This window comes from Patella vulgata, chromosome 9 (assembly GCF_932274485.2).
Source record: "Patella vulgata chromosome 9, xgPatVulg1.2, whole genome shotgun sequence".
Lineage (NCBI taxonomy): Eukaryota > Metazoa > Mollusca > Gastropoda > Patellidae > Patella > Patella vulgata.
The window spans coordinates 11,374,251-11,398,888 of NC_065887.2; the positions used below are offsets into that span (position 1 = coordinate 11,374,251).

General features: G+C 37.6%; 1 protein-coding gene across 1 annotated transcript in view; it reads left to right on the forward strand.

Annotated features, from left to right (window-relative positions):
• Positions 1–10: 10 nt before the first annotated feature.
• Positions 11–24,638, forward strand: part of LOC126831854 (mucin-12) — a 202,925-nt gene continuing 178,297 nt past the window's right edge. The window contains exons 1-20 of the mRNA XM_056103261.1: positions 11–71; positions 2,688–2,980; positions 3,067–3,202; positions 3,346–3,417; positions 3,630–3,644; positions 3,827–4,122; positions 4,323–4,452; positions 4,559–4,591; positions 6,060–6,158; positions 10,512–10,792; positions 12,164–12,329; positions 13,145–13,222; positions 17,558–17,620; positions 18,351–18,434; positions 19,964–20,026; positions 21,044–21,085; positions 21,847–22,130; positions 22,616–22,781; positions 23,415–23,732; positions 24,373–24,435. Coding sequence (XP_055959236.1) covers positions 11–71; positions 2,688–2,980; positions 3,067–3,202; positions 3,346–3,417; positions 3,630–3,644; positions 3,827–4,122; positions 4,323–4,452; positions 4,559–4,591; positions 6,060–6,158; positions 10,512–10,792; positions 12,164–12,329; positions 13,145–13,222; positions 17,558–17,620; positions 18,351–18,434; positions 19,964–20,026; positions 21,044–21,085; positions 21,847–22,130; positions 22,616–22,781; positions 23,415–23,732; positions 24,373–24,435 — 2,743 coding nt within the window. The remainder of the gene's footprint in view (positions 72–2,687; positions 2,981–3,066; positions 3,203–3,345; positions 3,418–3,629; positions 3,645–3,826; positions 4,123–4,322; positions 4,453–4,558; positions 4,592–6,059; positions 6,159–10,511; positions 10,793–12,163; positions 12,330–13,144; positions 13,223–17,557; positions 17,621–18,350; positions 18,435–19,963; positions 20,027–21,043; positions 21,086–21,846; positions 22,131–22,615; positions 22,782–23,414; positions 23,733–24,372; positions 24,436–24,638) is intronic.

Here is a 24,638-nt window from a genome sequence, read left to right on the forward strand (position 1 = left end):
TCCCATATTAATGTTCTACTACATTTGTATCTTTATAGTTACAACTGGCACAGAAGGAACATCACCAACAGGTAAGCCTAATGAACGATTTGATAACTTGTTAAATATATTTTAGGAAATTTTATATCAGATGGAATGAAATAAAACATTGCGTGGACTCAAATAGGTCTGTAACAATAGCTGCCACGAATGTAATATATGGATAAACAGTAAACATATAATGAATTTTGATTTAATTGAAAGGAGCGTCAATTTCCTTGACATTTGTTTAATTTGAGCAATGCAAGTGTTGACAAACAATTAATTCTTTTCTGAAATATCTGTATAACCATTTATATCTCCAGCACACGGGACTTCGCCAACTGCACCCGGAACCTCACCAACTGCGCCGGAACGTCTCCCACAGTTAATTGTAGTCGGACATTTTTAATCTGTACTAGAATATCATGTTAAATGTTTTTTAACAGCAGATGATATACTATTCCATATCTATCTAATGGAAGTAACAATTATTTATATTTTGGTGTAGTTCTTTTACACAAATGATTATTGGATACTACTGTCAATTTGTTTGACAGTTACACTACTCCGAGGCCCAGCCTATATTATCAGACAAGCACTTTAATTTCAGCAGTCAATGTCTTGAAAAACAAATGATTTATACATCGAGCAGCATTAACTTCGCCACCGGCGCCCAGGACCTTCTACCACAAACCCCTTGAGCAGTTAAAGAACTGATGAACAATTCATTCTTTTATAAAATATTTAATATAAAATCATTTCTGTCTCCAGCACCAGGAACTTCCCCAACTGCACCCGGAACTTCCCCAACTGCACCCGGAACTTCACCGACTGCGCCTGGAACTTCTCCCACAGGTAATACAAGTACAAACAATCAACTACATTTAATTACAATTATTTATATCTTGATGCAGCCTATTTACATAAAGCAGAAATGGTTAATGATGTCAATGTACTTGACAGTTACAGATCTTCTAGGCCCGGCTTATATTCTCGGACAAGCACTTTAATTTTAGATGGCCATGCACTTGAAAAACAATTGATTTATATATCCAGCACCAAGAATTTCGCCATCTGCGACCGGAACTTCTCCCACAAACTACTAGAGGACCGCTTATACTTATCTTGAAGCTGAAAAGTGACACCTGTATAATTACGTGAATACGATACAAAATGCCTCTCATTGGGTTACTAAAAGCTAGTATTATTGGTGTGACGCACCCAAGAGAGAGTGAACATTCCACGGCCTTTTGTTCCAGAGTGATATCCTCTTATCCAAAAACCTTGATAGAGGCTACAATTTTCAAGAGATCCTTTTTCAGATTTTGTGTGAAGCTTTGGCTACATTACAGGATAATGATATTAAGCTATAGTTTTCAGCAGATTTTTTTAAAATTCCATATGAAGCATTGGGATAACCAAAGGATGAGATCTATCAATTTTACCACTCTTGCAACAGAGGGTGTGTGTTTCATGGCAACCGATTGCTCGAGGCGTGTAGGAGACTGAACGTGCGTCACCGGATTGACACTCTCCCTTGTGATGGATCCCCATAGGTTACATAAGTGCCGCACCTTGTGTTTTGCATTTGATAAATTTGCCTCAATGTTAGTTGCTTAGGGTGTTGTTAATTCACTGAAATGACAAGTTTAATCATTTAAACGCTTCAAATTGACAGTGCTCAAGTGGCGAAATAATGCGTTTAGCTGTCCATATAAAACATCACTATAAAATCTATATCTCGACATTGGTATCATTTTTACTAATTTGGGTTTAATTTGGTTTTATAATTATTAATTACTGAAACCATTCGAAGAACTAGTTTAGACAATGAACCCGGATTTGATTGGAGGGAGCGGGTGGAGCTATTTAAATAAATGATTACAGCGGCGTATTTCAACATTTTTGTGTCAATTTAAACCAATGGGATTTTAATTAATTATTTAATTGGCTAATTACCGAAAGCCCTCCAGAGAGACAGTGATCTAGTAGCAACAATAATGGTTTTAGTGGTTTCATATAAAATCGTCCCAACTACTATAACGATTTACATTTTTATATGGTTTCTATGAAGTTATGTCATCTTAACATCTATTCACAGATAAGAACCGTAATTTTCTTTGAAAATGATTCATAGCTTCATTCATACTAAAACAAATATGCAGATCATTTAAATTTCGCCAATTTTGATATTGTGAGATATTGGGAAGTTTAAATTATTCAAGCTTTTCTAAGCTATAGTGTTATCTGTTATTAATAGTTTGTGTTTCGTTTTCTATTTACAGTTGGAACAACAACACGTAAATTAATGTAAACAGTCAAATTAAAACAATAAATCAACATTTGAGCTTAAATATGACATATCACAAACATGATACTACAGAATTTTGAAGTTTGAAGCAACCATTACAGTTTAAACCAAAACATTTGATTTATGGATATATGTTGTATCTTAATACTTGGCACATCTTGTATTTCAGCACGATGTCTTGTGACATCTTTCTAGGATGTCTTTCTACCAATATGTATTGAAAGGGCCACTCTATGTTTTTAAAAAAAACACCTGCCACCTGCGTATATAAATGACTATATAAATAAAAAACTTTCAAACATATTTGATAACTATAAAATATTTGCAATTTTATTAACCGTTGTTTTGCTCTAAGTTTCAGTTTGTGCCGAGGTTAAAGGTATGGAGGACCCTGCTATTATTCCAACTTCCAGTATAACAGCACCAGGCGTTTCCAATCCCGAAAACCTTAGACCAGGAACTGCAACCACAGCTACATTCCCTGCCCAAACTTCGCCAATTAGTGTAACAATCGATTTGGCACCCATCACTGATGAAACGGTAGAAATTAAATCAGTGGAACTTGTATCACCACAGAATGTAGGATCTATCAGGGTATTTGTAATTGCAACTGGTGGTTCAGAAACAGAAGCAACTTATTTGACTGCAGTAAGTATAAACACGCTTGCTATTAAGACTCTATTCCTTAAGAGTTTTTTGTTTACAAGAACTGATGTTTTCTATTATTTTTACAGACTGATTTATCAGCACCCATTCCTAAAGCTACCTTCCCTGCTGGTACGGAAGCTGCACAAATCAGAGTCGAAGTAACCCAAACCAATAACGATTCCGAAACAAGTTTCTCTCTTGATGTTAGAGCATGTTTCGAAGGTAGGATACTAATATATTTGTAATTCAGTTTTATTATGTGTTCGGCGATTAAAATATGCAAAGAAAATAAATTTGAATAATCTTCCAAGGTATGCAATTCAATTGTCGTCTATGATTCTATGGGCGTACTTCTTTTATTTTAGAAACAAGTGTGTCCGGCACATCACCCACTGAAGCAGGAACATCACCCACTGAAGCAGGAACATCTCCTACAGGTAATTGTAATTTTTGAATATGCCTAATTTCCAGAGTCAAATTACAGATATCCATTTTGTTCAACTGCAGTTTCGTTAGTTTAGAACAACTATAAAATACATGTATATCTATATGCGTACGTAAATAAAAACAGTCGAACAATTCTAAGCTGAAACAAAATTGGTTGAGTTATTTATCTTATCTTAACTTTTCCTTTTATTCATTTTACCAGTTGGAACAACTACACGTAAGTTTATTTTTATTTTTTTTGTAAGAAAGGGAATATGGTCCAGGCTTCATTTATATGAACACTTTTTGAATCCAACAAAATGTGACCATTACAGTTTATATTAAAAAAAAAATGATTTACATGCATTTGATTTATGGATGTGTGTTGTATCTTAACCCTTGGCACATTTTGTATTTCAGCACGATGTCTTGTGACAGAAGGAATGGAAAGTCCAACAGTTATACCAGCTAAATACCTAGAACAACCATCTGGATTCCCATCGACAGATGATCCAGAGAATCTGAGACCAGGTGGTGATCAATTTACAATTAACCCATCGGATGCTCCTACCAACGTCACATTTAAACTTACTGATGATGTTGAGCCCGTTGATCTGTCAGAAGTAAAACTTCCTGCCAATGACAATGTGCAAACATTTAGAGTATTTGGACGAACGGGACCTTCAGCACCATGGACACTACTTGAATCTACTGATGTAAGTACATGGTCATGTTCAAACCAATACAATTTTTTCTTTTCAATTTATAAGAGTCGTACAACCATAAATTGTTTATATTCATTGATTTAATTAGATGCTTTATATGGGGAATTGTGTGTGTTTCCAGTCGTTTACTTTTATTTGATTTGAATCCATCAATAAACTTTAAATTACAATATCGTTCTATCTTTAAACAGAATGATACCACTGATGATTCTCTTAAATTCCCACCTGAAGTCGTTGTCACAGAGATTATGGTTGAAATAACACCAACGGATTCGGACAAACCAGTGACGATTGATGTTAGTGTGCACGCCTGTTTTGTAGGTTCGTAGCAAATCTTTATTCTTTTTTTCTTAGATATTTCTTTATCCACCTTTAATATAATTACTTTATCCCATATTAATGTTCTACTACATTTGTATCTTTATAGTTACAACTGGCACAGAAGGAACATCACCAACAGGTAAGCCTAATGAACGATTTGATAACTTGTTAAATATATTTTAGGAAATTTTATATCAGATGGAATGAAATAAAACATTGCGTGGACTCAAATAGGTCTGTAACAATAGCTGCCACGAATGTAATATATGGATAAACAGTAAACATGTAATGAATTTTGATTTAATTGAAAGAAGCGTCAATTTCCTTGACATTTGTTTAATTTGAGCAATGCAAGTGTTGACAAACAATTAATTCTTTTATGAAATATCTGTATAACCATTTATATCTCCAGCACCCGAAACTTCGCCAACTGCTCCCGGAACTTCGCCAAACAGTCAACTATTTAATTACAATTATTTATATCTTGATGTAGTCTATTTACACAAAGCAGTAACGGATAATGTTGTCAATGTGCTGAACAATTACAGATCTTCTATGCCCAGCTTATATTTTCAGCCAAGCACTTTTATTCCAGAAGACCATGCACTTTGTAAACAATTGATTTATATATCCAGCACCAAGAACTTCGCCATTTTCTCTACTAGTACACTTATTGAATTATAGCTACTTAATGATAGGGCATTCCAGAGTTATACACTTGCCATTTTAGGCATAATGTGATCAAATATTAGGGATCAAACGATCCTAATTGAAATATGTACAAAAATTATGGTCCCTCTAGATTTAGGTGTATTTTAAAGATATTAGATGTTTATGAGTTTGGTGTTCATCGGACATTCAGCTGCGGGGTTATGCCCCATGACCCGTAACCTTTTGAATATTATAGAGGCTACACATTTTAACATATTTTTTTCAAATTTACTTTGATGCATTGGTGTCATGACGCACCCCATAGATAGTGAACATTCCACGGCCTATTGTTCCAGAGTGATGTCCTATTATCCGAACACCTTGATAGAGGCTACGGTTTTCAACAGATCCTAATCTTAGGAATTATATTGAAGTAGACGTACAAGAGAGTGGTTTCTTTTTGCATAATTAACAATATAAATCCAATGTAAACAAATAAGAACTTTTCGTAAATTATCACAAATTATCAAATGACAATTTATTACTGATATGAATTATATCCTGATGCCCAGTTATTGAAATTGACAGTCGCTGAGCTAGTGTACATGGTGCCTATATTGCACAATTTATTCAAAATTTGTATAAACACACATGTTATTGTAATCACCCTTTCCGTCCATCGATCTGTCATTTCATTCACGCTATATCTCAACGTAATATCCCTATTTCTTTCTACAACTGTCCAAGCTGCTTGTAATGCTTACTAGAACGATATATAAAGGTCATTGTGTCTAATTGTTGTGAAACATTCGGTGAACTTGTATTATGATAAGATGATCCCTATGTCTTTGGTGGATTCCCTGCTGAAAAGAGATATTCACACTAATTGATTATAGACATCTAGTTAATTGTTTGTATAATTGTCAATTTAAAAAAAATTCTCTATATTGTTAAAGGCCCACCACAATTGACATCACCGACTGAACTAATAGCACAGCCATCACCAACTGGCCCGACAGAAGCTACTCCACCAACTCAACCAACATCACCAACAGGTATTATACATTTTTGACAATCATCTGCCGAATGAAGGACAAACATATCAGGGAATTTTGTAAGTGAGAAGTCCTAGCTATATTATAGTCAGATATTCCCAACGGTATTATACAATAAATGGCCCAATATTTGAGCTAAACTTACTGCCAATGGTAACTAATTAGCCTTTGCATTTAGGCTTTGTAGCCTAAATAAGACAAGCTGCAATTCGGCCTGCTACTTTTAATGTAAAGGATGAAAAAATGCAAACGTTTGCCGAACTAATGTAAATACCACTAGCTATGTGAACTTCGGAAATGCATGAAACTACTTAGACCGATTAAATTTTTATATTCCCAGTCCTGAATTTTAACTTGAGCTTTAGTTACCTTTTATCGCACGCTTCAAGTATGTATTAACAGAAAGCTAGTTGCTGTTTTGTAAAATACTAGCCAGGCTTAATCGATAACTCAACGAGGTTAGATAAACTTTGGGAATTATTAAATTATATACTCTTCAAAAAAAGTAGGGGATATTGAATGCAAATACCTATGCAGGTTGTGATACGATAAATAGTCATGGACACTTGACATGCTTTGAAAGTATATTCACAGTTGAAGAACTTATCGCCCCAACAGAACCAATGAGCTGTACGTGGGACACGCAATAGCCCCATACACTTCGGAGGGGTTCATTGTCAAATTTTACACTTCAAGAAAGGGTTGAACAAAATTGTACCAAGTTACAGGAATTCGATTTACACCCCAAACGATTAGAAATCGGCTATATGCAGCCCATTTGCATGCGCGACGACCGCGTCTTGTGCCAGCACATGGCAAACAGGCGTCAACGGTGTAGGCATCGTAGAAATAAGGGTAATCGTCGATGGGCGCGTGTAATGTTCTCAGATGAGTCCAGATTTACTCTGGATTTCACCGATAGGCGTGCTCGCGTTTGGAGGCGTGTAAATGAGCGTCATGCTAAAGTTAACGTCAGACAGCATGACAGATTTCGGGCGTGGATCTGTTATGACGTGGGGAAGAATCACCATGACTAGCAGAACGGACTTGCATATTGTTCAAGAAGGGGTCGCTGGTGTGTACTACCGTGATCACATCCTGACACCGATAGTTCTGCCCTTTTCTCAACGTGCAGCGTCTTCATATTGTCCATATGTCTTGGCCAGCCATGAGTCCTGACCATTCCGCTATAGAGCATGTCTGGGACATGATCGGGAGACGTGTTCGTCGACGTCAACGTCAACCGACAACACTGCATGAATTGACAGTAGCACTCCAAGAGGAGTGGGTCAGATTACCCCAAATCGTGATAGGACGGTTGATTAGGAGCATGCCACGACGAATTGCTGAATGACTGAGGATTGGTGAAGCAATTACTCATTAATAAGACAAAAATCAAAAACGTCCATTTTCACTTTTGACAGTGTGTCTCTTGGCGCGTGAAATGGGGCCGTCAGATAAGCCGCCCATATGAACTGTATATGTTCATGTGTAGGCAATTTGTCATCCTCGGTATCCCCAGTGTTTTCATTCCGCTCTACTCCATTATACACTGGGTTAATCCATAGGGTTTCCACTATTTAAAATTATCTGCCCTTCGAACCAATCAAGAAACAGTTTACAAACCAGTCGTTTCGCCTTCGATTTTATAAGGGTAATTCACAAAATTCTTGTCCATTTACTGAATGATTTATGTAAATAATGTATATATTTCTAATTCAATTATAATTAATTGTATTATCAAAATATATTTGGTATTGGTCGATAATTTGAAAACGAGCGAATAAATTGAAAACGTGTCTTCTCCCATAGATTAACCAAGGGGTTAGTGGAGATGACGAAATGGGGATACAGAGGATGGCAATTGCCCTGTTATTAACATACACAGGTTACCTCTAATAAAAACAGCAGTCCATTTCCACAATTTTATATTGTTTCTGAATATCCTCTACTTGTTTTTTTTGAAGAGTATATATAATGCGAAGGAAATAAATCCAGATTCACTGGGGCGTTTCATTGGCCAATTCAGGTGCACATAGCTTTATATGTTCGATTTTTCCGAATATTTTGTTACTACATGGGGCGATATGCTGAAATCTTGCTTGTCCATTTTAAGAAATACTGCAATTCGATTGCATATATCCAATTTGCATATTGGTCAGCCAATCGAATTGCAGTATTTCTTAAAATTTCGATTGTATCTTAGTTTAAGTTTTCGTGAATAAGGGGAGAATAAGTAGATACTTCAATTTTGATTGTCTAAGCACTAAAATTAGTCCAATATTATCCAATCAAATTACTAAAATTTGGATTTTATCTTAGTTAAAATTTCGTGAAACAGGGCCCAGGTCATTTCGGTTAAACATGTCGTTGTAAAGGAGTGTCATTCGCTATAACATTGTAATCTATATGGCGGGCACCGCAAAGAAATCCTGACAGTTGAAATTCGATATAAGAGTAGTGACAGTCAATTTTTTTTTATAAATTGTCAGATATCCTTTCACAGTCTTACACAACAACTTTTGGTCTTCGAAGGAATTATTAGTGAGCAGAAATTTGCCCATGTATCTGTTGTCGCCCGTTTCTTCAGTCAGTTATATAGAGGGATAACTCGTGTTTTCCTTTTGCGTTCGTCATTTGCGAGTGTTGAAGCATTGATTACGCATCTATCATAGCAATGATCTTTGTGATAAAATGATATCTGGAACGTGTTTAACCAATTCTATCACATATGTGATAATGACTGGCACCAATATTGTCCTTTAATTGGAGTAAGACAACAATTTATGGAAGACCAAACAGCTCTTTATTCAGTGTTCTTAGTCTTTATTTCTTAAGTTATAGTCCTTAATTCTTATTTATTCATGGGGGGGGGGGGGGTAGGTGGCTGAATGGTTAGCGTGTGCGCGCTGTATCATAAAGTCTGTCATTGAGTCAACTGGAGTGGTTTCGATTCCCCGGTTGTACGTGACAAGGATTAGGTTCGCCTGTCCAACCTCGTGGCTATTCTCCGGGTCCTCTGGTTTCCTCCAACTGCTAAAGAACCCTACGCGCAAGCGAATTATTGAAATAAAATTAAACCATATGTTAGTCCCGAAATGACCTAGTTTTTATCGAGTGGACGTTAAACCCCCGCCCCCTCTCTCTCTCTCTCTCTCTCTCTCTCTCTCACTCTCTCTCTCTCTCTCTCTCTCTCTCTCATTTCTTCATTTGTTGTCGTATTTAGACATATGTAAAATGTATTTTAATCGTATTTCAATATAAAGTTAAAATTCATTTTCGTCTACATTTACATTTCATCAGAGAAATACAACGAAAAACAAATCGGGATCAACAAATTTCCAAATACAAATAAATTTACTAAAATAAATGTTATCTTTATATTAAAATAAAATTAAATTAAACAAAAATACATTTTACAAATCTGATATGACAAATGTCTGATTTGTAAAACAAATATTGATCTTAAGATACAAATGTTAATTTTAGTGTAATGTGGAATTAAGAACTAAGAATTAAAAACACTGAATAATAAAGAGCTGTTTGGTCTTCCTAACAGTTAACCTGTACAATTATTGAATAACGAGCTGTTTGGTCTTCCATAACAGTTAACCTGTACAATAGCTGACTTTCTATGTATACAACAAGATAGGTGTTAAATTGTTATTGATGGCGCTCCAACATCTATGAAGCCAATAGATATAATTAATTGTTGTCTTTTACGAAACGAAATGGTTTCAAGCATCGTTGGTGTTAATTCTAAATGTGATCGGCAATACTGTTTCATTCCGAAGCAAATGCTTCCAATCGTCTTCTTCTCTGGACTCAGAGAAGATGGTTCGTTATACTATAAATCCAGAGCTTGACGCTGTCACAGTGTTTTCCCTTTTCAAGTGCCATTAGTTTTGTTTTCAAGCCTTGAGGAAACAGTAATAAATCTAATGTTGATATGTCATTGGTATGGTTTATGATGATCCAAATTCTATTAAGCTACCATTAAAACAGATTTACCTTTCGCTTCATGCCAGATATCTGAGGAAGTGCTTCGTATTCACCAGGTTTTCGCGGATCTATTTACCGATTTGAGTAGCCAACTGTATATCATATTCCTGGAGTCATAGTACGGGGCAAATGAGACAGTCCTAAAATAGACGGTAAAAAAAAGATAAAAGAAAAAATATCTCACTACGTTAGAATTAACAGTACAAGGCCAGTCAACAGGATCAAGTGTTTTCGTTTGTCTGATACTTAAACAGATTGGTGTGAACTTGGCGTAAAATGCATATAGTAACGTTTGGCTACAGGTACATACATTTTGCCAAGTCACTTGATGTGCTCTTTTACTTCTTTCAGCACGGTGTCAGGAGGTTAATGGTATGGAAAACCCCGCACTTATACCAACCAGCAGTGTGGAAGGTTTGAAGCCTGAGGACGTAGAAAAACTTAATCCAAACAATGGTCCTTTAACAATATTAATAGAAAATGTGACACTTGTTTTTACGGTCGATCTAACGCCAAATGCAAATGATGAAGTTGAGTTGGGATCTGCTGCTTTTATTAACGCAGAAAAAATTTCTAGTGTTGAAATAACACTGATAGATTCGAATGGTGCGGAGACACAAGTAACAAATGCAGTAAGTTTTTAATGTTTTTTGTTTATTACCATGTCCGCTCTCTTGTGCCCAAGATTGCCTAATTAGATTAATATAATCTATACCATACGTATTTGGTATCGAGTAAATCTGAACGTTATGGAATAGCACTTATCTTCTCCTCATCATACTACTTCAGTCATATTGAACCAAAAATATGGTAAAAAAAGTTACGGGTTACATGTGCAGTGCGTTGTGGTATAATCTTGCCAGGAAGGCGTCGTTTTATGTTAATTCCGATGTCTAGGATTTTGTTGTAAGTACATGCAGTAATCAAAGGTGGCTTTTGTAATCGTGTCAACCGTAGTGTCTAAAAAGTGCTTTCGTGTACAAAAAAACGTGTTTGATCGCCAAATCAAACCATTTTCACCCATACCAATCATGCGCGAATGTACGTTCTTGCATCCGGAAATCCTTTGTTATGACGTGCACTGCTCAGGACACCATCCTTTCATAAGGATTTGACAAAAATGCATTTTGAAGATGTATCTTCAGATTTTAACGACACTGATGAATAACTGGCCGAAGTTTATGTCAGATGACTACATCCGTATCACAGTTCGTTGCCCTGTATGCTGAGGACCAAATGAAATGTTTACCAAAATTACGGCAAAAGAACCTGAAGCAGCGGATGCTAAACGGCATACATATGATGTCGGCTAATACGCCTTAATGCACCAGCTCTTTAAACACCACCAGTTTAACTTTAACATTTTTGTGATCTTTACACCCTGGCCCCGTTACCTTTCGCCAATATATTCCAAGTCAATTTACCTTGTGCTAATTTAAAATATTTAACACTGTATTCTTATAGCATTGTCCCAGCTACGTTCTGTTCAAATTTCATACCATATCGATTACTAATAACAAAGTTTGGGCACTTTGAAGTCATGACATCATATTTTTGTACGAAAAAATCAAAAGCATAATCGCTTGCCTAGTATATAACTGCCACGTTTCATTGTATTGCGAACAAGCATGATCACGTTTTTAGTTGGTGCCCACAAGAATAAAAAGACAAAGATTTAAGCACCGGTTATCCCGCTGTAATATAATCACATACAAATCCATAACCATAAGAACGTCGCTTTAACCATTGAGAACAATAATTTTCTTAAGAACGACGTGCCCACCTTCCCCTCTCTCTCTCTCTCTCCCTCTCTCTCTCTCTCTCTCTTACTCTCTGCCTGTCTGTCTATCCCTCTCTTTTTTTCTCTCCCAATCTCTCTTTCTCCCACTCTCTTTCCCTCTTTTAAAGTACATTTCGCTCATTTGTGGACTATGGTAAAACGAAAGAAGTGTAACTATTGATTTTAAGATTTGTAACAAAGAACCTTCATTGATACGTTTCAGCCTGGAGTTTCTGAACCGACACTTAGCGTACAATTCCCAGCAACAACTAAAGCTGACAAGATAAGATTCACTGTGACACCTTCGGTTGTTGGCGAACCGATTAAATTCAGCTTAGATATAAGAGCCTGTTTTGAGGAGACCGCCACAACACCAACTTCACAAACAGGTCGGTATTATGATATACTTTTAATTATATATTTATTTAACAGACTACGGTTACAGTGCATAAAAATGTATTCTAAACGAGGTTTATTGTTGTAGCGCATTGTTTTTGAATCAATAATTTTTAAGTCTCTGTGTTGCCAACATATCAAAGATGTGATATATTTTTGAGACAGTTTCAGTAATTTGTATGAAATTTATAGATTCTTCAACTGTCTGTAACTTTAAGGGTAATGGGTTGTATGAAATCGAGACATCTTACAGTTTTACATAGACTGTTTTACAGATGTGGTGTAATGTGATGAACAATATGATTACCTTTAAGGTCACGTCCAGTATTGTTCTATGTATGACGCCACATAATATTGCGTTGATAACAAATGCGCGGTTTCTTTTCTTATTTTATGCGCCCATTCACACTAATTGGGAAATATTTTTTATCCAGAAACACCTATATATTTTTCTTAATAATTAAACATTTGTTTTGGAATTTTATTTGCAGAAGAAGAAATGTTAATAACGATGGCTAATTAGTTTCGATGTCCCTAAAATGTATTGGGACCCTTTCTATACGCACACATGGAAATCTAATTATATTCTAGAAAGCACCATGTAGTGAGAGTCAGCTTTTCCAAAAATCTCGCCCCCATCCCTGACACTCTTTCATATTTTATTTTGTTTTTTGAGCGCAACTGTTTTCAATAAGATACTGTCATCCAAGAAACGTACTGTTTGTGCTGCGACTCTTCAAATACGTTACACTGTATTTTAGTATATAAACTATATATAATATATATTTTATCTCATTGCTAACTACAGTTCAGCCTGGAACATCACCAACTGTTGGTCCACCTGGTACAGTAACATCAACACGACCACCAGAAGCTTCACCAACAGGTAATACTCCCCTGGCACAACTATGCTAAAAATTTCTTTTTGGGTCGTCTATGCCCAAAATGCACGTGTACAGCTATGCAAATATGCACAAGACACTATATCGGCACAATATTACATAAGTGAGAAACTGCGACAACTATGCACATAACATACCCTGTCACAACTCTGCACCACGCGTGCACTGAAACAGATATGCACAAAATACATAGTGCCACTGCAAAGTTACAACCATACACGAAGCACGGGATGCCACAATACAGATTCGTGTGATAAGATTATAATCAATGGACCTTGTTTTTTTCTGTTTTATTTAGGATACAGCTCATTTCGCTTAGACAAATGCATCGATATAAAAAAAATGTCTTTTAAAACGAAACGCCCCACCACGTGCATGACTTGTTCAACAACACATCAACATAAAGTCTGTGTCATAGCCTTGACATGATTAGTTCACCACCTTCGCAAAGATTACTAATTGAAAGCATGCTCGGTACCTATATGGTCAGAAAAGGACTCAACACCCGTAAAATGTCATTCATATTGATTTGTTAAACAAACCTAAACGTTCATGTGGTAAATATATAGAAAATACTGAACATTTATTCTTAGGCTGACGGTGGTAAGATGCAATTCGTGATGAACTATTGAATTATCCTGTTTTTAAAAGCATATATATATTTTATTATTGGATTATACGAAATTATCAAGTGATTTCACTAAATTGATAAACATACACGACCACAAAGCTGTATTGTCTCGTCGCCCCTGTCCAACCGGACGTCCGTTCACATTTATTTCTGGACAATATACCGCTCACAATTTTTAAACGATTTTGAGGAAACTAGAAATGTATGATTATAATCCAAAGATTTAAAATTATATATTTCGAATGTGTAGCCCATTTGCACATAGCAGTTTTAGATGATATTGTCATTTTTACCGACTCGCTAAATCTATTTTCAGACCAAAAGTTTAACATCGTCTGTTTTACATACCAGCGGCAATCATTTTTATATCAACACAAATACTATTTTGGCCTTTTCATATGTCATCTATCTATGTCCTTAAATGTAAATAATGTACTTTATTAGTATAATTGTATATAGTTTAATTTACAATAGCCTATTTTTGAAAAAAAAAGAAAGCTGTAACTTAAATACAATAAACTGTAACTATAAAAGCGACAATTCCTGATCTGTATGTACAGTCCTCAGGATCAAGCGAGAGAGAGAGAAATGGGGTTTAACGTCCACTCCACACAAACTAGGTCATTTCGGGACTAACATGTGGTTTTTAATTTTATTTCAATAATTCGCTTGCGCGTAGGCGTCTTTAGCAGTGGGAGGAAACCGGAGGACCCGGAGAAAACCCACGAGGTTCGACAGGCGACCCTACTTCTTGTCACGTACAACCGGGGATTCGAAACCACGCCAGTCGACTCAATGGCAGACTTTGTGATACAGCGCGCGCACGCTAACCATTCAGCCATCCAACCCCCCTCAGGATCAAGCTTTGTAACTCATAACGCAAAAGGGTGTAATAGCATTATACAATTACAATTACATATTTCGAAGGTGTAGTCTATGTCCTATACCACTGTAAAGTGGAATCACGCCGGAAAATTCCCGATTAGTTTTATCGGCCAACGCAGTGATCGAACACGAGACCTCAGCCTTAGCGAGTCAACGTCGTATTCACTACCAGAAAAGTAGGACATTAAACCCAATTTCCGGAGTGATTCCTCTTTGACAGTGGTGCAGGACGGGAGTGCGGGGGGGGGGGACTCCTGGCAATGGATAACGTATAGTCGTTTGGATGGGACGAAAAACCGAGGCCCCACTTACATATTGGCGTACTCGTAAAAGACCCCCGGGCAGTTGGAATTTGATATAAGAGTAGGCCGTAGCGTCGCTATCCGGGTAAAGTTTCCCCCATAGTACACTACACTAGCGACGCTACGGCCTACTGTTATATCGAATTCCAATTGCCAAAGGGTCTTTTACGTGCACACTAATGTATAAACGGGACCTCTGTTTTTCGTGCCATCTGAACGACTAGGCAGCTGTCCTTGTCAGACTCTCCTTCCTGTACCTCTGACAATGGGAAACCACGTCTTAAAATATTGATGAACTTTCTCGGCCAACACCGGGGGCGAACCCGCGACGTCCAGGCCAGCAAGCTAGCCTCTTACTCACTTATCCACTGTGGCTCACGGAGCTGAACAATTGAACGTTAAAGCTCATTTCATTTCATTTTCCTACTTTTCCGAACCAATCGGACTATTGAAGATAGGCATATGTTATGCAGGGTGATATGACGGAAATTACTAATGGACCGTGGAATTTCATCCTCGAATTTCAACTGTGAAATATTTTTTTATGTCCACGCCAATGTATACACAGGAGGTTGTTGGTTTTTTTTTGTCCTATCTACAATACTAGAGACTGTTCTTTGCCAGACCCTTTGTCATGCACTACCGACATGGAGAAACCGCGCTGCAAAATCCGCGGGAACATAATCATAGTACTGAGAGGAATATTGCCGATAACCCGACACCTCGACAACCCGACACAACGACATCACGACATTTTAACACGACAATAGGACATCTTTACGCGACATTACGACATTTTCAATGTCGTGGTGTCGGGTGAAAATGTTGTTTTGTCGGGTTAAAATGTCAAGGTGTCGTGATGTCGGGTTGTCGTGGTGTCGGGTTAAGATGTCGTGATGTCGGGTTGTCGGATGTCACCACGACATCCCGACATGATACCTATCAACCACCATATATATTTGAACGATTTTGAAAATAAGATAAAAATTACTACCTTTTTCGTACAATCCATGTCAATAATTCAGAAAGTTGCGGCCCGATAAGCGCAATTCGGAAATAAATTGTGATTTACCAGTCGTACCATGCGATAGAGTACCATCGGGATAGTTCAAGGATGGCTGATACTTGTGTAGATTTGTCTGAAAAAAAGTATAGACAAATAATTCATTCTTTTCTAAAATACCTAATATAAAATCATTTCTGTCTCCAGCACCAGGAACTTCGCCAACGGCAGCCGGAACTTCTCCAACTGTACCCGGAACTTCACCGACTGCTCCTGGAACTTCTCCCACAGGTAATAGAAGAACAAAAAGACAACTATTTTAATTACAATTATTTATACCAGAATTTGGGCTATTTACACAAAGCAGTATTGGATAATGTTGTCAATGTGCTTGTCAGTTACAGCTCTTCACGGCCCAGCTTATACTTTCAGACAAGCACTTTAATTTCAGACTTGAAAAACAAATCATTAATATATCCAGCACCATGAACTTCGCCATCGGCGCCCGGGACTTTTCCCACAAACTACTACAGGGTCTCTTATAGTTATGATGAAGCTGGAAATTTCAATAAAATCAATACTTACAAATGGATCAATAATTATATTTTTAACACATAGCTAACGTTTTCGCCCACAGCACTTGGGGCATCCCCAACTGTAGCGCCACCCGAAACATCACCTACAACAGCGCTACCTGGAACCTCACCCACTGTTCCACCACCAGTGACTTCTCCAACTGTTCCACCACCAGGAACATCCCCAACAGCAACGCCACCTGTAACATCACCGACTGCTCCACCGCCTGGAACATCACCTACTGCTCCACCACCCGGAACTTCCCCTACTGCTCCACCACCGGGAACATCACCTACTGCTCCACCACCTGGAACATCGCCTACTGCTACACCGTCTGGAACATCACCTACTGCCCCACCTCCAGGATCTTCACCTACTGCAGCACCATTAGGAACATCGCCCACTGCACCTCCACCAGGCACTTCTCCCTCTGTCCCACCGCCTGGCACGTCGCCTACAGGTAATATTCATCACTAGATTTGTTTTACCATTTGTCAATTGAATTGACCAAACCCATCGCTTTTGAAGCACCATCCACCTACAAACGAAATATTTTTCTATGGCTGACTAGCATATTATCCACTGATATCAATCTTTATTTTACCGCATACTATTCTTAATGGGGTTCCATCACCATCCCAAACATTTTCATATTACTACCTACTCTATTTGATGCCTTATAAAAGCACCATTTACATATCCAAATCTACAGTCACCAGGAACATGTTGTGTAATTCATAAGGATGGTATAGCAGACCACTCAAGTCTTTCGTGGTGTAGTTTATTTCCACAAAGCAGTTTTGTGTGATATTGTCAATTTGCTTAACAGCTACAGGTTTTCGAAGCTCCATACTAGTTCAAGTACTGACAAACAATCCATTCGTTTCTTAAATATCTAAGATAAAATCATTTCTATCTCCAGCACCAGGAACTTCACCAACTGCACCCGGAACTTCGCCAACTGTGCCCGGAACCTCTCCCACAGGTAATAGCAGCACAACAATTATTTATATCTTGGTGTAGTCTATTTATACTAATCAACATGGGTTAATATTGTCAATTTGTTTGACAGTCACACTTCTTCGAAGTCCAGGTATATTTTCAGATAAGCAGTCGAAGCCTTTAAAAACCAACAATTTATTTATCCAGCACCATTAACTGCCCCCGGAAATTCTCCCACAGTTAAATGCATAACAACGGCGACCGGTAATTTCCGCAAAGTTAAATGCAGATTTTCTTTACAATTTTTTATTTAGTGGTGTAATCTCATTACAAAAAGATATTACCAGTTTGCCTGACAGCTAATCTTTGTCGACACGCCAGATCCGTCAACAGAACAACACTTGAAATTATTTACAAAAATATTTAAGGCCAAGATTTAACACCTGCGTTGATTCTATTATGAAAATCAATTAGATTGGTACTTGCCACTCCGTCCTGGTTGCCAGTTGGTTAAATCCATATTAAATATGTAGGGTTAGGGTTATCATTTCTATACCCAGCACAAGGGACTTCCCTAACGGCATCCGGAGCCATAGGTAAATAGGACAACAAGTCAACTATGCGATTATAAATATAAAGCAGAGGCGGATAAAATTTCAAATTGCTTTATAGTTACACTTTTCAGAAAAGTACTTGAATATAAGTTTTTAAAGTATAGACAAACAATTCATACTCTTCTAAAATACCTAATATAAAATCATTTCTGTCTCCAGCACCAGGAACTTCGCCAACGGCAGCCGGAACTTCTCCAACTGTACCCGGAACTTCACCGACTGCGCCTGGAACTTCTCCCACAGGTAATAGAAGAATAAAAAGTCAACTATTTTAATTACATTTATTTATATCAGAATTTGGGCTATTTACACAAAGCAGTATTGGATAATGTTGTCAATGTGCTTGTCAGTTACAGCTCTTCACGGCCCAGCTTATACTTTCAGACAAGCACTTTAATTTCAGACTTGAAAAACAAATCATTAATATATCCAGCACCATGAACTTCGCCATCGGCGCCCGGGACTTTTCCCACAAACTACTACAGGGTCTCTTATAGTTATGATGAAGCTGGAAATTTCAATAAAATCAATACTTACAAATGGATCAATAGTTATATTTTTAACACATAGCTAACGTTTTCGCCCACAGCACTTGGGGCATCCCCAACTGTAGCGCCACCCGGAACATCACCTACAACAGCGCTACCTGGAACCTCACCCACTGTTCCACCACCAGTGACTTCTCCAACTGTTCCACCACCAGGAACATCCCCAACAGCAGCGCCACCTATAACATCACCCACTGCCCCACCGCCTGGAACATCACCTACTGCTCCACCACCCGGAACTTCCCCTACTGCTCCACCACCTGGAACATCACCTACTGCTCCACCACCTGGAACATCGCCTACTGCTCCACCGTCTGGAACATCGCCTACTACTCCACCGTCTGGAACATCACCTACAACAGCGCTACCTGGAACCTCACCCACTGTTCAACCACCAGGGACTTCTCCAACTGTTCCACCACCAGGAACATCCCCAACAGTAGCGCCACCTGTAACATCACCCACTGCCCCATCGCCTGGAACATCACCTACTGCTCCACCACCCGGAACTTCTCCTACTGCTCCACCACCTGGAACATCACCTACTGCTCCACCACCTGGAACATCGCCGACTGCTCCACCGTCTGGAACATCACCTACTGCCCCACTTCCAGGATCTTCACCTACTGCAGCACCATTAGGAACATCGCCCACTGCACCTCCACCAGGCACTTCTCCCTCTGTCCCACCGCCTGGCACATCGCCTACAGGTAATATTCATCACTAGATTTGTTTTACCATTTGTCAATTGGATTGACCAAACCCATCGCTTTTGAAGCACCACCCACCTACAAACGAAATATTTTTGTATGGATGATTAGCATATTATCCACTGATATCAATCATTATTTTACCGCATACTATTCTTAATGGGGATCCATCACCATCCCAAACATTTTCATTTTACTACCTACTCTGTCTGATGCCTTATAAAAGCACCAATTACATATCCAAATCTACAGTCACCAGGAACATGTTATGTAATTCATAAGGATGTTATAGCAGACCACTGAAGTCTTCTATACAATTATAATTATTTATTTCGTGGTGTAGTTTATTTACACAAAGCAGTATTGTGTGATATTGTCAATTTGCTTAACAGCTACAGGTTTTCGAAGCTCCATGTCAGTTTTCAGACAAACACTTTAAGTTGACTAGTTCAAGTACTGACAAACAATCCATTCATTTCTTAAATATCTAAGATAAAATCATTTCTATCTCCAGCACCAGGAACTTCACCAACTGCACCCGGAACTTCGCCAACTGTGCCCGGAACTTCTCCCACAGGTAATAGCAGGACAACAATTATTTATATCTTGGTGTAGTCTATTTATGCTAATCAACACTTCTTCTGAGCCCATGTATATTTTCAGATAAGCAATCGAAGCCTTTAAAAACAGACAATTTATTTATCCAGCACCATTAACTGCGCCCGGAAATTCTCCCACAGTTAAATGCATAACAACGGCGACCGGTAATTTCCGCAAAGTTAGATGCAGAACAACAAGATTTTCTTTACAATGTTTTATTTAGTGGTGTAATCTCATTACAAAAAGATATTACCAGTTTACCTGACAGCTAACTTTTGTCGACACGCCAGATCCGTCTTCAGAACAACACTTGAAATTATTTTCTAAAATATTTAAGGCCAAGATTTAACTCCTGCGTTGATTCTATTATGAAAATAAATTAGATAAAGATGAAATCACTTCTGTTTCTAGCCCCTGGGACTTCTCCCACTGCGACAGCTCCTTTCCCCCAAAGTTAAATGCAGAACAACAAGTCTTACATTGCAATTTTTTATTTAGTGATGTAATCTACTTACAAACAGATATCACCGCTAAGCTTTGTCGACACCTCAGTAATAAAAACAATACATTTCTGAAGTATTTAATGCCAAGATTTAATATCTGCGTTGATTCTATTATGAAAATAAATAAGATAAATATGAAAACATTCTATTATTTTCTAAAATATTTAAGGCCAAGATTTAACTCCTGCGTTGATTCTATTATGAAAATAAATTAGATAAAGATGAAATCACTTCTGTTTCTAGCCCCTGGGACTTCTCCCACTGCGACAGCTCCTTTCCCCCAAAGTTAAATGCAGAACAACAAGTCTTACATTGCAATTTTTTATTTAGTGATGTAATCTACTTACAAACAGATATCACCGCTAAGCTTTGTCGACACCTCAGTAATAAAAACAATACATTTCTGAAGTATTTAATGCCAAGATTTAATATCTGCGTTGATTCTATTATGAAAATAAATAAGATAAATATGAAAACATTTCTATTTCTAGCTCCTGGAACTTCGCCCACTGCACCTGGAACTTCGCCCACAGGTAATAGTAATACAATATTTATCCCCCGCCTTTCGACGAAAGCACAGGACTACTTGAATAGGTTGAATGCCGTAATGAAGTTCGAAGAGAAGCATGTTCTGCTTAGACTAAGTAGAGATGTGATTGGTTGATGCTTTTGGACATGATAACTTTAGTTCTAATTGGTTGAACGTGATGAATCTCAGAGTATGGAGGCAATACCTTGACTAACTTGAATGGTGAAAATTATCGGCGTAGGCTAAGTAACGATAAGCGATTTAATTGGTTATAACAACTCTACTTTTAATTGAGATAAAATGTTTAAACATGGTGTAGATGTCCATTAGGTGAATGTCTTGACTGGGTTCAATGATTAATATTTACCGCTAAAGCTAAGCAGACAGAGCTAAGCAGATTCATTGGTCGATGCTTTGGGACAAGATTACTTTGATACTAACTGATGGAGAGTGATGAAACTTAGTGTAAAGTTTCACTCCCAGGTAACCTACTTCAAAACATTGAACATTTTCTACTCAGACTAAGCGCAGGTGATAACAGGGTCTGCCTGTAATTGATATGCATGAAATCACCATAACAAGTTTCTCAGTTTCTTTTACCGCCACAGGAAAATCTCAAACAGGAACTTTGTACGAATCCGTTAAAGGATATTATAATTCTCTCAAGAAAGAATATTTAACTCTCTAGGCCTCTTCCATGAAGTCTGTGAAAATTGAATCCATATTTCATTGGAGTTAACATTTATTCTTTCGCATTTTTTTCAGAGAGATGCGAAGAGATAAATGGAATGGAGAATCCAGCATTGATACCAAGTTCAAGTGTTGAGGGTTTAACGCCTGACCAAGTGGATAATCTAAGAACAAGCGATGTCCCGTTATCTATCATGCCCGACGGCATCAGTCCTATACTATTTACCATAGATCTTTCACCTAATACCGATGAGGGTGTCGATCTGGGATCTATCACATTCCCGAATGCTGAGAATATCGAATCTATAGAAATAGCGCTGATTGATTCACAGGGCAATGAAACTCCTGTAACAGACCAAGTAAGTCTTAAGTCTCAAATGCTATATTCGAAGTAAATTTGGTAAAACAAATAGGTGCTTTGCATTACGTTACTTGGCCTAAGAATATTAGTTTTTGAATATATGTATATGGATACTTACTGTGCATAAAGAGTGTAAATCATTTATTTTTTGACAGTGTGAAAGAAGAGTGTTTTATTAATGAGTGTATGAACTACAAAGTACTTTATGTATATATCATAAAATTTAGTGATTGGTTCCAGTAACCAAAGCTCAAAAGATACAAGTTACTCTGGTGCCAACGAATGATTAAGTTCCTGTCAGATTTAATTTTTATTTCATATTAAGTCGCGGCATTTTTATTGTATGTCTTGAAAACCTCGGCCGAAACGTGTAGTTAAAGAACAGTACCCTTTTAAAGCATTATAATCCCTTTTGCTTAATATTATCTCTTTTGCCACGGTTTCAATTGGCAATATAAAAATGGTCTGTTTGTATAACCATAGGCTGGTCTCCAGGACCCGATACCAAAAGCTGATTTCCCTCCAGAAACCAAAGCTCAAAAGATACGAGTAACTATTTTGCCAACAAATGCTTCAGCAGCTGTTAAATTTAATTTGGATGTAAGAGCATGTTTTGAAGAGACTGCCACAGAAGGAACATCTCCCACAGGTTGGTCCTATTTATGTTTAAATGCGTAATCTGGAAATACTTTACCGACAAATACGGCATATATCAAAGTTATCAGTAAGTTGGCAAATGCAATCTAAACAATGAACAGAATTGTAAACATTATATTTTTATGTCAGAATGGTCTTAATCTCTATGGTATTGTTTGCTTAAAATATATATATTTGAAATAAGCTTCCGTATCTAAAAGTATATAACATACGCTTTCACCCGAAGTATCTGAAACATCCCCAACTGCAGCGCCACCTAAAACATCACCGACTACAGCGTCACCTGGAAAATCTACTCGCATATTCCATTAGCAATATACCTGGAACATTTCTTTTATATTAAAGAGTTAAATGAGCCTTGATAATTGATAGAAAATGCAGACCGTTATACCTGGTAATCACGGCAAATTCGCCATGAAGATGTGTTCTCTTGTCTGATGCAATAGTATAATAAATTTTGTATTGGTATGCACAATGGCACCAAACACTACTGAATCATTTCATCATAAACCTCCTAAGATATTGGTGCTATTGTACTTTTAGGAATAATATATCAATGAAACAAAGAATTACAAACTGATAAATAATTATCTTTCTAATACATAGCTAACGTTTTCACCCATAGCACCTGGAACATCCCCAACTACAGCGCCAACTGCAACATCACCTACTGCTCCACCACCCGGAACGTCCCCTACTGCTCCACCACCTGGAACATCCCCAACTGCTCCACCACCAGGAACATCGCCAACAGCAGCGCCACCTGGTACATCACCTACTGCTCTACCACCTGGAACATCGCCTACTGCTCCTCCGCCTGGAACATCACCTACTGTCCCTCCTCCAGGAACTTCACCTACTGCAGCACCACCAGGAACATCGCCTACTGCACCGCCACCAGGTACTTCTCCATCTGTCCCACCACCCGGCACATCGCCTACAGGTAATATTCATGACTAGATCTTTTTTGCCATTTTTCCATTGAACTGACCATGCCCATGGCTTTGGAAGCACCACCCACCTACATACGAAATATGAAATACGCGTTTTTTCCGTGGATGACAAGCATATTATCCACTGATATCAATCATTATTTTACCCAATACTATTCTTAATGGGGTTCAATCTCAAGCATTTTCATATTACTACTTGCTATACTTTATGATTTTTGAAATGTCGCCTTTCCTATCCATTAAATGTATATAATGTGTTATATTGGTATATTCATATATGGTTTAATTTACATTAGCATAGTTTTTGAGAAACAACAACAACATTGTTTGAATGCAACATCCTGTCATATAAAAGCACCAATTACAGATCCGAATCTACAATCATCAGGAACAGCTTATCTAATTTATAAGGATGTTATAGCAGACCACTAAATTACAATTATTTATTTCGTGATGTAGTTTATTTGCACAAAGAAGTAATGTGTGATATTGTCAATTGGCTTGACAGCTACACGTTTCCGAAGCTTCAGGCCAGTTTTCAGACAAGCACTTTAATTTGACCAATTCAAGTATTGACAAACAATTCTTTCTCCACTGAAATATCTAAGATAACATTATTTCTATCTGTAGCACCAGAAACTTCCCCAACTGGACCCGGGACTTCACCAACTGTGCCAGGAACTTCTCCCACAGGTAAATTATGCAAGTACAATTATTTTTTTCTTGGTGTAGTCTATTTACATAAAGCAGAATTGGAGGTTATTGTTTTTTCTTGGTGTAGTCTATTTACACAAAGAAGCAATGGATAATATTACTAAAGAGCTTGACAGTTACACTTCTTCAGTCAAGCACTTTAATTTCAGCAGTCCAAGTCTGAAAAACAAATCAATTATATA